The 15,171-nt window shown below is 32.7% G+C and overlaps 1 protein-coding gene across 1 annotated transcript in view; it reads left to right on the top strand.

Moving 5' to 3' along the window:
* LRRIQ1 (leucine rich repeats and IQ motif containing 1) overlaps positions 1-15,171 on the top strand; it is a 200,070-nt gene that overhangs the window by 177,592 nt on the left and 7,307 nt on the right. The window contains exon 25 of the mRNA XM_016199434.2: positions 2,897-3,017. Coding sequence (XP_016054920.2) covers positions 2,897-3,017 — 121 coding nt within the window. The remainder of the gene's footprint in view (positions 1-2,896; positions 3,018-15,171) is intronic.

The raw sequence follows: 15,171 nt of genomic DNA, 5'->3' as shown, positions 1-15,171 counted from the left end.
TGGGTTATATTTCTTTGGGGCAAGCTGGCTGGAGATTATGTATGGAATTCTCAGCACCAATGTTTGCAACTTCTTTGGGAGTTTTCACTTCAAAATAAAATGTTTCGACATGATTGAAATTCATGTCTAAGGTTTGTGCATTTCATTGCATGTAAATTATAGCTCTGTAAACATTTAAAGTTCCTTGCATGCCCTCAAAGTTATATAACAAGGCCTCTGCCTTATTATATAAGAACAGGGGTTTGTGCAATGATGGATGGAGGGGTATGCACAATTCAGCTTTCTGCAACCCAAGATAAAAATGGTTTTAAATCATTCGCACATCTAGTAATACTCTAAATTTTTTGACTAATTATATGTAAACATACTACAAGACAGATATAAGTGAACTTTATAATATTTTATCTCTCTTTTTAAAAGTATCTGGATAATAAGTAAATAGGTATTTATTTTTATGTGGGCTGTTTAATATGTCTTACATTCTAAAACTACAACATTAAAAAGTACATGTATTTAATAAAATCTTGTTTATGAAAAAAATTGAAAAGGAACGCCCTGTTTTTTATAAGTGAGAGTATCTACTTTTAATTAAGTTGCCTGGGTTAGAGATGAATCAGAATCCAGATTCTTAAAAGTCATGTTCTAAAATTCACACTCCTCATTTTATTGTGAAAATATGGAGAAAAAGTATGACAAACCTTATAGATGGGGATACAAATGTGACTTATTCAGAAAACAAAGACCAAAAACAATTTTGTAAAATTACTTTTTAAAATTATCTATTGAATTGCACATGGAAAATTATCTGACATTAACTTAAAACTGTGTTATAACCATACAAAATGTTTACTATTACAGTGTTTTAAAATTAAATATACATTTTCATGGAAAAAGTGTTAAAAAGCATGATCAGTCATATTCAGTTTTTATGTATGTCCATTTTACATGATGTAGAAGAAAAGATGTATTTGATTTATGGTTTGTTTATTTGTTAACAGCAATGGAAAGTATGATGTTCAGTTTGAAAACCAAAGTTTTCAAAAATAGAATCTGAACATTAATGCATGTGTGGCTGTGTCAGATGCACTAATGCCCCCTTGATAGCATTTCTAAGTTTGCATTTAGGCTGCTGGGTGGCACCATTGTGAAATCACGTATTCCTGTTAAATCTCACTTCTGAAATGGAATCCCTGTTTCAATGTTCTTAGTTAATGACTGACATTGTTTTCTATCTCGGAAGAAGCGCTCTTTTGGATGTAAATGTCTCATATGATAAGTAGGTTTTTGAAGGCAAGTAGTCACAAATATTTTCTTGACATGTAGATATTGTCTTATTTGGGGGATGGGGTGGATTTCTACTTTCTATTTTGGCATAGTGAACTTATGTCATCCAACTGAAGCAAATAAATCCTAATTTTAAAATCTTGAGGCTTATAGTTAAAGCCTCCTTAGCCAGCAGGCAGGTCCCCTATGTGATTAACATTTTTGTTGTTTTTTCTCCCTGTTTTATAACTGGTCTCATGGAAACTGTGGTATTGCTTTCGTATTTCCCTGCCATTCTCGACTGGTTTTAGTTTTTTAAGTCTTAGTATTGATGAAGCTATTCTAATGGTAACATTAGACACATACTCTTATGTACTAATTTTAATAAAATTCAGAAATAATTTGTAACACTTTCATACTAATCACAAATGTATGTTGGAAGCCGATTGTTCCTTATTTCATTTTGAACAGTTTTGTGCTGAGGTTTTTTGACAACGCAACTGTATTCCTTAGCCAGGTACATAAAAAAGCGACTGACATTCTAGAATGGTTTCTATTCTGAGTTCTGCAATAGCAAACTGGCATCGAGAAGTTCATGCCTGTAACGCTGGGAAGTGGGAAAGGGGATGTAAAGGAGGAAGGCACACGTCTGAATTTGAAAGAGTTATCTTTGGATGCTGGTTTCATGAGTTTTTCTAGCTCATTGTATAGGGACAGCTTTTTAACCACAGTGATACTTTTATGGCTTTATTTTGCTTTATTTAAATTTTTCTCACTTCAAACACTAAAGACAGTGCTTACTCACAGGATTTCAAACATCCTGTGGTTTGGGTTAAATCCCAGCTACTTTAAAGCTGCTTTGCTTTCCATCACTGCATTTTCCCCCACTTCGTGCCTGATCCTGATAAATCTTTACTTGATGATATTAGACATTCCGTAAAACAATATTTTATAGGCAAGAAGCAATTCTTTCAACTCTTAGGTTCAGTCCAAAATAGTAATGAAAGTCCAAATGGTAATTTTAGATGAAATAAATTACATAATCCTTATGTCCTTAATATATTTTGAAATTTCTATATATTTACCATTACCCCCAAATTAGACTTAAGGTATAGTATTTTTATATTAATAATTGTTGTAATGAGAAGGTAGAGATCTTTTGTGACTTTATAGTATACAAATGTGGGATGAAAGGCATTTTAGGGAATTCTATTGAGAAAACTAATACTTATAAGTGTTAAATATAAATATTGCAGAACATAATCCAACCTGACAGTTCTAATATTCAAGTAAGAATTAAATAATATTCTTGGTAAATAAGCGATGTTAAACTGTGTAAAGTATTATCAGTTGCCTTTAAGATTGATTTTCATCAAAATTACTGTACTAAAATGTTTTCTTTTGTTGTACAGACGCAAATAGCAAACCTCAATTTTAAAATCGACTCTTATTTGCAAAAAATGCTTTGACATAGTGCATTTGTTCTGCCTGGGCAGCAATAAAGGATTGTGGTATCATTTTGAAGAAGGTTGTTTGACAGAGCCTGTTTGTTTATTTGGGGTAATGTGAGCTGCATTCAGAAAATGCCATATTTTGTTTCATGATTGTATACATTCTCTCCCATTGCTCCCAGGCAAGACTTGTAAGCAGAGAAGACACGGATTTAGACCTTTTTTCCATGACCAGTGGAAGTGCTTTGTCTGTGAAGAAAGAAAAAAAAAATCAGGCATACAGACACTCAGCGGGATCTTCAAGTAAGTTGTGGTTTCCTTCAGAATTAATTTAGAAATCACAAATGAATTGATGGAACCTAATGCCAACAAGCATTCTTTTACATATAGGGGGTAGAATGCCAGCAACCAGAACTGCCCAAAAATGTGTATTTGAATTTTTTCTTTCCTTAAATGTCTTCTTTTGATATAAACAAAATTAAATTATTTCTAAAATTAACAGCACAGCTATTTTAATTATATTCTATGACTCAATGATCTACTCTCCCACCCCCTGATGTATCATGTTGAATTCTTTGATCATTTAGTTCTAAAAGAATTTTTTAGGCTAATTGTAAAAAGTTGGATTTATATATCAAAGTAGTGTATTTTGGACTTCTGTCATTGATTTAGTAGATGTTGTAGGTAAAGTTAATTTTTAAAGGAAACTTTTTAAAATATATCAGATTTTAGATAATGCTATACTGTCAAAACCATGCTTTAAAAAATGATTTCCATTAAACAGATGACAGTTTATACTTATTAATGATGGCTTTTTGCATCTGTAAATCTGTCACACACATATATTCATCTGTCACACACATCTATTCCCTTTATCGTGGTTTCCATAAGAATTGCACATGGTTAATTATGAAAAAAAAATGTAAACATTTAAAAAAATATTTATATCTTGTGGTATTTTGGGATAATAGAGCCTAATTTTTTCAAACTCTTCACTTACGGTGTAAACCCTAAGGATTTTGAAATGTCTTTTAAAATATTATGGTATATTAGTATAAAATATGTTTTATTTGATATTATATTTTGTTAATTTCCCTAAAGTATACTGAACCTCAGAAGTCAACACTTCAAGTTACACTTCATTGTAAGTGTCATTATTCTTGAAAAAGGTTTATTATTCACTGATATTATGGTTGTGTACATATAAAGTCAATATTTGATTGAATGTGAAAAATTCAATGATCCAGATGGAACTCTTCAGGCAAATGAAACTTCAGAATGACTCTCTCTCACTTTTCATACAGGTACTTGATAATTAGATCCCAGTCACTTAAATTCATTGACACATGCAAATTCCTTTTGACAAATTTTAATTTGCTTTTGAAATAATATTAATATGTCTAATTTAAAAATATTTATCAGGCTTTAAAGTTCTTAGAGTGCTTGAACTTCCTTACCTGAGTAGAGAATGTGGACACTAAAAGTTGCTCTAGTCAAGATGGTTAAGAAAGAAATATTTTAGGTTTATTCACCTAATACAAATTTTTTACATTATCAACATAATGTATTAATAACATCAATTTTTAAATATATATTTCATTTCAGAAGGGATCAATCTGTGCCACACAAAATAATGAATAATAATATATCCATTTTAGGCATCATATATTGCAAACTCATATGATATCACTTTGGAGCAGTGTAGGTAAAAAGAAACAAACCAAATAAAATAAAAACAAAAAAAAGCCTTGTCTTTACAGGATATCAGTGTTTTTCTTAATTATATATATCCAAATGTTAAGGCATAAATAACTCAATAAATCAGCAACTATCCTTAAGTATATATGCTTCATCTTTCACTTATTTGACATAGAACCATAGATTGTAGAATATATGAGATCATTATATAGAGTTCATTTCTTAACACATTTTCTAAAAAACAAACAAACAAACAAAAAAACTGAAATAAGGCTATTCTCACTGTAGTTCCAATTAGTTGTCAATATGTAAAATTATTGCAAACACTATTGATCTCTAAATCTGCTTACTCAGTGTCACTTTAAACATGCCCCTTTGGAAAAAAAAAAATGGTTTTTAATAGATAACAGAATACTACTTACCTAATTATTGTAGTTACTAGTTTATTACAACATCAGCACAATATAATGGTAAAGAGTGTAGGCTCTGACATCAGTTTGCCTGGATTTGAATCATGACTTAATCTTCTCATCCTTAAAATGGGAATGATAATGTAAAGTATCTACCTTGTAAAATTGTCATCAAGATAAAATGTAGAGCCTTTAGAACAATATCTGGCACATAATAAGTGCTTAATAAAAATGTTCTTTATAATTGCACCTGCATATAGCTGTAAAAGAAGAATTGATTGAGGTAAGGTATTGAAGTCTCTAGAATCTAGGCACATGAGCTCAGCTTATAAGAAACCTACTCTTAATAGTTGTTTGATTAAAAACTTGGCATAGCCTATTTTTTATAGAAATCTTTTAACCTTCAAAGTCTTTGGGTCCTAGGCCTCCATGGCCTTGGGCTAACCACTTACAGCTTTGGTATTTTGACAGCTCTTTTTCCTCTGGCCTTCCCTGTTTCTGTATCAAAAACTTGTCACCTTATTAAAGCTAAAGTGTTTCTTTAGCTTTTCAAGCCAAATATAGTGAGTAGTTTATGGGCTGCAGCTATAAAACTCTTTAAGCCTTTGAACTTTTCTAGATATTTCTCTTTTAATGTTGCTATAATATTTGTAACATGTATTCTTTAAAATCAGATAAACTCAGGTTTAAAATCCCAATACCACCATCACATATAAGTTGTGTAACCTTTAGTAAATTATTTAACCTCTAAAAATGAGTTTATTGCATGAAAAATGGAAATAATAATGTCTATCTCATAGAGTTTCAGTGAAGAAGAAATGAGTGAAAATATATGTGAAGCATGTGATGTATCGCCTAGCATATAGTAAGGGCTTAAAGAATAGTATGTGTTGTTTATATTGTTTGTTCTTGTTGTGTGTTTTATGTTGCTGTTGCTTCATTTTTAACAACTCCAAGACAAAATTGTCTTCCTTTTTTATGCGTCACATAATAGCAGAAACAGCATCTCAAGCAATACATGTTGTCTTTTCTTTGTGAATTTCCCAAGTTTTCTGTCCTTTCCCCTTAGGTCTCACTGCTCTCCTACAAGAAACCAAGGCAGTCTTCTGCAACCTGGGTTTCTAATCTACCTTGTGGTTTACAAAGAGATGAAAGAGGTCTCATTCTTATTTTTAAAATGCCATTTATAAAATGAATATGCCAAGAGATTTCCTCATTTAGACAATATTTAGAAAAAATATTTGATTTCCTTAAAACGGTTTTGGTGTTCTCAATTAATTTTCTCATTTAATGCTTAAAATAAATGATACATTATAATAATAATAATTTTATGGCTATAGCAATTTATAACTTTATACGTTTCTTTTGATTATTTTTCTTATTTATAATGATTATTTTTCTTTGACAGCTAATATAAATAAGACTCAGAGTGTTTATTTAATGTGCTTTTGGCACAAAAAGCTTAGCAAGGTAAAGGAGCAACTTGAAGCTATCTTTTCATATTCCAAAACCAGTGCTACACTGCCTCTGTTCCTCTATGGACTAAATTATATAGCTTAGTTAGTAAGAGTAGAACATAATTAAATGTAGTTCTTATCCATCCATCCATCCATCCATCCATCCATCCATCCATCCATCCATCCATCCATCCATCCATCCAAGAGCCATTTACTGAATAGCTACCGCTCACTATATCCCTAATTCAGGCTTCCAGTCACCTCCTAGTCACCTCCGCACATTCCAGGATGTATTCCATGTTCAAAGTTAGCCAGGAATGAGGCTCTACAGTCCCTCTGTCATAGTGCAGAATCAGCCCCAAGTCACCTTCTTCTTTGAGCATGTCTAGATTCTCATGAAATGTAAGCCATTTTAATATGGTACTGATTTTTCTGGATATGGAATAAGATACCTTAAAGAAGTGAACCCGCAAATGTAATTGAAGTGAGTGAAGAGCTTTTTTGTAACCTACAATGACATTTGGGACTTAAGTAAGGAAAGAAGTGGAAGAAAGCCATCTAAACAAAGGAAAAGAGTAAAACGTGAATATAAGATGGGGCAAAACTAGGTTTACAGCTGTGAGTACACGAAACACACTTTATTCTTGTATTATTATTTATTAGTTATTGTATTATTTTCCATATGAGTAACTGTAAACCTACTTTTGGCCCACCCTGTATATATTTGTGGAACATTGAAGAGTCAGTCTGCATGAACCAGAGGTTCCACAAACTGAAGTAATACAAATAAGGTTGGATTAAAAACAAAGCCTAGTTTTAGGTAAATTTGAAAGTAAAGTGGAGGAACTGGATTTTTTGTTTTTAATCCTCTCCCAAGGATACATTTTCATTGCTTTTTAAAGAGAGAGGAAAAGAGAGAGAGAAACATTGATCGGTTGCCTCCCATATATGCTTTGACTAGGAATCGAACCCAAAACTTTTTGGTGTACGGGACGATACTACAACTAACTGAACCACCCAGCAAGGGCTGGAGGAATTGGACTTTCTTACTGATAATGCATAACTAACAAAGATTTCTGAAAATTCCTTAGTGTTTTAGAAAGCTTAAGATCAGTTAAAGAAAGGTATTCTGGCTTAATCCTAACATTACGCAATTCCTCCAATATATCTACAAAGTAACTTTATATATAGCTCTTACCAGAAAAGATTATCAAAAGTAAAAAAAGAAATAGTCTACTAGATGTCAATACTAAATAATACATGGAGATTTAGAAACTAACAATGGCAACTAAAGCAAAAGTAAATTCCAAAGATGACCATTAAAGTTTACTCTTTTTTAAAAAAATATATATCTTTATTGATTTTGGAGAGAGAAAGGGAGAGGGGGAGAGAGAGATAGAAACATCCATGATGAGAGAGTCATTGATCAGCTGCCTCCTGCATGCCCCCAACTGGGGGTCAAGCCCGTAACCTGGGCATGTGCCCTGACCGGGAGTTGAGCTGCAATCTCCTGGATCCTAGGTTGATGCTCAACCGCTAAGGCACGTCCGGCCAGGCTAAAGTTTATTCTTATTTTAGTTTTGTAAGAAACCACCAAACTCTCTTCCAAAGTAGCTGTAACATTTTTCATTTCCACTAGCAATAAATGAGAGTTTTTATTGCTCGTCACCCTTGCATTTGGTGTTGTCAGTGTTCTGGATTTTGGTCATTTTAATAGGTGTGTAGTGGTATCTTCGTTTAATTTGAATTTCCCTTTATAGTACTATTGAAGTTGGATGTCTTGGTCCTAGGTACCTAAAAAAGCTAATTTGCATACAGTAGGCCCTTTGATATATATTTGATGAATTAATAAATGGATGAATGAATGAATGAATGAATGAATATGGCCACCCTTTAGCTGAATAAGAGCTAGGAAAGGACTATCTTACATTTTCAAGCTCCATAGTAGGGTAGAAGATGAAGAGAGTTAGAAGATTGGCTGGTAGACATTCAATAGTGTCTGCCAAAGCTTCTAAAAGCACCTGGCCATCCAAAATGCTGGTATTGTTATTAAAGAGTACAATTTACCTAAATGGTAAGGGTTTTCTTCCTGGTGAGTCTTTCAAACAACCTAGTCATGAGATGTAAGTTCCCATGGATCCAGCCTATAAGAAGCCAATTCTGTCATTTGTTCATTCAAAAATAATTGTGGAGTGCTCCCTGACGGCCCAGTACATACACAGGGGAGAGAGTGCTGAGCAACACAGCCTTTAGAGAATTTATAATCTACATAAATATACGCTCTGCCAGTTTGGGTCCAATCAGGAGATAAATGTCATACAGTAGGTAGGTTACACAGGGAAGGTTAAATATTTATACTAAAGGAGCAGTTTAAATGCATAATGAAACTCTCCATAATACACTAGGGCTGAATAAGAACACCCAAGGAAGGACAAACTTGGAAGAGGTTCAGACATCATTGGAGAAGGTCTGATTCAGCCACCAGACACTAGAGAGTTCCTTGGTATGGCCAGACCAAAGCTAGTTTATAGTTAAGGAGCAAGCAATAGGCAACTCTCCGAAATGCAGCAGGGGAGCAGGTGATGAGCAGCCAGGAGCACGCTCATGCATTAAGAGCGGACCTTGACAGGGCAGACGGTGGGGCAGGCTTTGGTTTCCTTGTGGAGAGGACGGCACACAGGTTGTCACGCGGTCCAGGCTGCATGGCTGCAGAGGGACCATGTTCTGGGCCTGCATCTGGGAGTCCCCACACCCGCAAGGCCAACCCTCCCCGACCTGAGCCAGAAGCTGAAAGCCTCTTTCTCTGGCAGCATCCCTTCAGCGCCCTATACTAAGAAAGCTTAACATTTTTCTCACGTTAAGGGAGAAATGCTTAAAATAATCATTTTACTATAAAAATGTAATGATAAATTGATAACTGACATAAGTATGCACTAAATGACTACTCTCTGAACATAATATACATATATACCTACCTATAGATGAACTATAGGTATATGTATTAAAAACATGTTTATAGCAGTAAATGGGACTCACTATTATTGTCTTTAGAAGAGATTCACAGCTTCAACCAAATTAAGGCCTAGTATTATTTTTGTAATGGCATCTTAAGCTAGAAGATGTGTTTGACTGAGAAAAAAGTGAAAAAAAAATTCACAATTGAGAAAAATTGAAGCATAAGACCTCGAATTGTTAAGAAAATGTTCCAGCATTCTTTTTCTCTTTCTTCTGTTTTATAGGCCACTTCTAGCCTATAAAGCAATGTTATTGACTAGGAAAACAATCAATTAGGAAACAACTCTTATAAAGTATAGTGTAGCCCTCAATAAATTGGCATTTTGAAGTTCAGAGGCAAGAGACCATTAATATGCCAATTGCATTTTAAAACACACTGAAAGACAGTGTGGTGTTGATAAGAATATCATGTTAAGAGGTTGGGAAATCAATTTCTAGTCCTGGCTTGGCTCCTCACCAGCTTGTGCGTGATCTTGGTTAAGTCACTTGCAAGTCCTTGGTAAATTTAATAGGTAAAGGCAGCATGGCACAGTGGAAAGAAATTTGGAGTGGGACAGGTTTAAATTTAAACCCCGCTCCTCACACGCTTCTGTAGGCTTGGAGTGGGATATTTTAGGTTTGGTTTGTCCATTTAGAAAATATCATGGTGGAAATTAGGTAAACATATAAATATATATTTTGTGTTTATATGAAAAATGGAGGAAATATGAAAAATAAAGGTGGTCCAAGAATCCTTATAGCTTTGAATATCCATATTCTGCAACTAGAACAATAAAACTTTGTATGTTCCGATTTCCCAATTAAAAAGCAACAGAAGCTATTATTTCTGATGTGTTGTAGTATAAAACTCATGTTTGCAAATGAAAATTTTCTCCATACTAGAATACTTCTAAATAACCCTGATTTTATGCATTATTTAAATTGTCTCTAATTACTTTAGCTAAGCTCAGTCAACTGAGATGGGAGGAAAAGATATTTCCTTTAAATGTTTTCCAAGTAAAGAAAATTCCACCATCTATGAGAAATAAGAGCTATTTCAAAGAATTAAGTTGAATTTTAGAAAGCTAGAAGTGATTCTGAAGACCAACATGCCTACTGAAATAATTTGGCTTAAGAATATCTACTATAAATACATAGTAGATATCTTAAAGTCTCTCTCTCTCTCTTTCTCTCCACATATATATCTTTATATGTATATGTGTGTGTATATATATATATATATATATATATATATATATATATATATATATAAATTTTCTATTGAGAATCCAGTAACATTTCATAATGTAGCATTTGGAAATTACCTTTAGCTTACTTTAGCTCAGAGATTTTCAACTGATGTGCCGCAAGAATTCTTAAAACATGCAATATCTGACTAGTTAATCAGGCTCACTGACCTCTTTCCCCTTAGATTTTTAATAAAAAAAAATGACAACAGCCAACACAACAATAGCCATCTGGTGTGAATGCCCTGTCTTGAACCATAAGCATATAGGTCATACAATAGAGTTGTATCTTATTGGTCATGTTGCATAATAAGTTTTCACCTTACTGGTTAATTCTTGGTACCAGAAATCCTTATATACAAATATGGGTGCCTGATTTTTTTTAAATCACTTTGGAGCAATAAGGGTAGGTAATTACTATTTCTTTGTGTAAATAAATAAAAATTATACCTATTCTTTGTCAGATGGAAAAATATATATTTTTTGGTATGCTGCAGAATTTTAATAATTAGTTTATGTTTAATTAAACTAATAATTATTAGTTTAATAATTAGTGCCATGAGATGAAAAAGGTTGAAAATTGCTGCTTTAGCTAGATGTTTACTTTTCAGAAAGAAACTGTTGCTTGTAAGTTTACAATTAAAGACATTAAAAGGAGAACTAGGTATAAACCTATAGGCACAAGGCAATTTAATAAATAGGCTATTCTAAAAGTAATTAGTAAAGTCTATAGAGTTTTGTACAAATGTAAAATGCTATTATGGGAAATGCACAGGAATAACATGTTAAACTCTATCCTCTTTAAGAGAAATTTCAGTTTTTCAATTTGTAGAACAGTGTGAAAGATGGCCTTATTTTTATATCTGATTATTCTCGTGCAGAATATTAATTAGAGAATGAGGCCTGCAGTCTCTCCTGAAGCAATGTATGTTTTGAAAAGAACTCTACTATACTTATGGGCTCAAACTGGAAGGAAACAGAGGGGTTCTCTTTTTGAGGCTAAGACTAATAATACTTTAAATCCATCCTGAATAAAGTTACCTGTGGCTATTTTATTCAATGAACATTTATTAAGCACTTAATATATATTTGGCATTATTCTATATTGCAGAAATAACTTCAAATTCAGTTAAACATCAAAATTCTAAACTTTTAAAAATACAGGTTAGCCTCTGTACCTTATAATTATACCTAAAATAGTATGTTCCAATTTTTTAAAGTAGAGCTTAAATTTCTTTACAAATGTTAAAAAATATATTTGAAAAATATAAGCAATATCTCATGGGAAACAGTTTGATTTTTCTCTCTCTGAAAGTATTAATAATAAATTCCATTCAGTTCAAAGATGTGTTAATAAATCACAGTGTTCATTTTTAGATGGAAGGACCTGCATCTGAGGTCACCAACTGTCCTCTTTCTACTCCTACAGTTAGGAAACTTGATTGGGTGAGAAATATTGCATATTGTCCATAATTATGTGGCATTTTCATACTACCATGTTTCTCACTTGAATTATAAATTTACTATTTTCCATAAAATACCAGGCCAAGAAAAGATAGGTGCATACACACGCACACACACACACACACAGAATTTCACTTCCTAATTCTTGCCAAGTCACAATTTTCATTGTTACAAACACGACTTTCAAGCTGTAAAACATCATAATAGTTATAAATATAGTTATACATGGTTTTATTTTAATTTATAAATATAACACTAATCACTAATGCTTCTTGGTGGATTTACCTCTGCATTTATGTCATCTTGCTGCTCTCTAACTCTCTGCCACTTCACCACTAGCCTGCATTTCCTTTGAAATTTCCCTCTTTCAAGACTCCAAGATCTCTAGCATTTTGACCATTATGGCAACTCTGCTACTTCCTATTGGTCCTTTATGTTCCATAAATTAAGTTTACAAATCAACGATCTCCTCACTGAATGATTAGAAACAGTTTACATTTAACTTAATTTTCTGTCACACAGAGTGATCAAAGGTGATTAAGAGTTATGTTTAATCTGGTTTCTACTTGCATATTTTTCAATATAGATTGAAATTATGTATAAAAATAATAAACTGAGTTTTGTTTCAACTGTCCAGTACTAATTAGCATATTGGTTTTACTTGTAGCTGGCCTTTAGAAAATCTAGATAATTATATATTTCTGATATATTTTCATCATATACCATCTTTAAAAATGTAGTCTCTAGGACATTGTGTCTACTCATTAATGTTATTTTATTAAAGTATGTGTTCATGTAATACAACCAAAATCACTTGAATATGGTAGTATTCTTCAAGTAGCTTGAGAAATCTTATTAACACCTAGTTTACAAAGATGTTGAGGGGTAAATGGACAGTGGCATAGTAAGGGTAAGAAAGCCTGAAAAAAACTTTTGATAAAATAATTCTTAAATTTAAAAAATTGTGTTAGGGGTTATAAAATCACAACCTATATCATAGATATAAGTAGATATAGATATGAATACAGGTATAGAAATGCCTTTCCATTGTGCTTCCTCCCCTGCAGGAATTGAGGCTAGTATGATACATTTTATTCATTTTTAGTTTTATAGACCTTATTTCCCTCCAGGTAATGAACAGTTCTTTCCATGCCAAGACATGCAAAGAAATATGCATCTCACATTTGCTACCTATTGATTTTATTTATGGTAATATTATATTAGAAATATGTTTTATTTTTGAATATGAACAAGATACTGTCTTTTTTACAGTAAACCTTAGTCATGTAATGTTAAGTATCAACTTCATTACTATGACTTAACCTTTGGGAAAATGATTTAGCTGCACTTACTCAGTTTCCCCATTTTTAAAATGAAAGTGATATGTATTCTGCAGACTTGTAATGAGGATAACAAGAAATAGTGAATATGAAGTGCCGAGGTAGGGCTTGGGCCATAGTGGACTCTAAATTCTTACTGGTGCATCAGTGTGAATTTTCAGGAAAGTTATGAGTGAATTCACATTAACAAAGAATTGAAGAGCAATGGGTGATGAGGAAATATTGGCAATAGAACATAATACTCTTTTAATATATTCCAGAGTAAAAAAAATAATATAATTATATTTAAGAAAACTTTTATTGATGTTAAACTGGCATACTTTGATTAACTGGCATACTTAAAAGTGAAAGTGTTTTGCCTACAGAATCTTCTAAGAAAATAATTCTGTGATACTACTATCTATGCCAATTGTTGCAAAATTTCCTGGTAGAAGAAGTAAAAACTGACTATCAGATTTCCCATTTAAAATATTCAAATTTCAATCTCGCTCAAGATGTTAAAGATTTTCCCCAGATTAAAATAAGGTAAGGATAAGATTTTGCAAATAATTGTAGCCAAGTTAAACATTTTTGCTTGATATAGAATGAAATCTGGCTTTGATTATCCTCTTTTTCCGTTTTTTCTTTATTGATTTTTTTACATTATATATATTATTTTATTTTATTGAATTTATCAGGGTGATATTGGTTAATAAACTTATATAGGCTTCAGGTGTACAATTCTTTGGTACATCATCTGTATATTGTATTGTGTTCACCACCCCAAGTCAGGTCTCCTTCCATCACTGTTTATTCCCCCTTTACCCTCTTCTACCTCCCCCCAACCCCCTTTCTCTCTGGTAATCACCATAATGTTGTCTGTGTCCATGAATTTTGGGGTTTTTTTTCTTAATTTCTTTACCTTCTTCACCCCGCCCCCCAACTCCCGTCCCCTGTGTCAGCTGTCAGGCTGTTCTCTGTATCTATGAGTCTGTTTCTATTTTGTTTGTTTATTTTGTTCATTAGATTCCATATATAAGTGAAACCATATAGCATTTGTCTTTCTCTGACTGGCTTATTTCACTGAGCATAATGTTCTCCAAGTCCATCCATGTTGTCACAAAGCATAAGATTTCCTTCTTTTTTGTGGCCGAGGAGTATTCTATGGTGCAAATGTGCCACAGCTTCTATATCCACTTATCTACTGATGGGCACTTGGGCTGTTTCCAAATCTTAGCTACTGTAAATAACACTGTATTGAACATAAGGGTACATATATTCTTTCTGATCATTGTTTTAGGTTTTTTTCAATATATTCCCAGAAGTTGAATTACTGGGTCATAAGGCAGCTCCATTTTAAATTTTTTGAGTAAACTCCATACTGTTTTTCATAGTGGCTGCCCCAGTCTGCATTCCCACCAACAGTGCATGAAGGTTCCCTTTCTTCCACACCCTCAGCACCACTTATTTTATTGATGGAGCCATTCTGACAGTTGTGAGGTGATATCTCATTGTGGTATTAATTTGCATCTCAAGAATGATTAATGACATTGAGCATTGTTTTATGTCTGTTGGCTATCTGTATGTCTTTTTAGGAGAAGTGTGTACTGTATTCAGGTTCTTTGCCCATTTTTAAATTAGATTATTTGTTTTTTGTTGTTGACTTGTATAAGTTCTTTATAAATTTCAGATATTAATTATCAGAAATATCATTGGCAAATATGTTTTCCTATATAATGGGTTGTCTTATCATTTTCTTGATGATTTCCCTTGCTGTGCAAAAACTTTTTTGTTTGATGTAGTCGAGTTTAGTAGCCGGTCAAAAAAGAACATAGAATTTATTTTTTAATTTTAATTCAGCAAGAGTT

Source organism: Miniopterus natalensis, chromosome 2, assembly GCF_054644295.1.
Source record: "Miniopterus natalensis isolate mMinNat1 chromosome 2, mMinNat1.hap1, whole genome shotgun sequence".
Taxonomy (NCBI): domain Eukaryota; kingdom Metazoa; phylum Chordata; class Mammalia; order Chiroptera; family Miniopteridae; genus Miniopterus; species Miniopterus natalensis.
The sequence above is the reverse complement of the archived record's forward strand: the minus strand, read 5'-3'. Positions and strand labels throughout refer to the sequence as shown.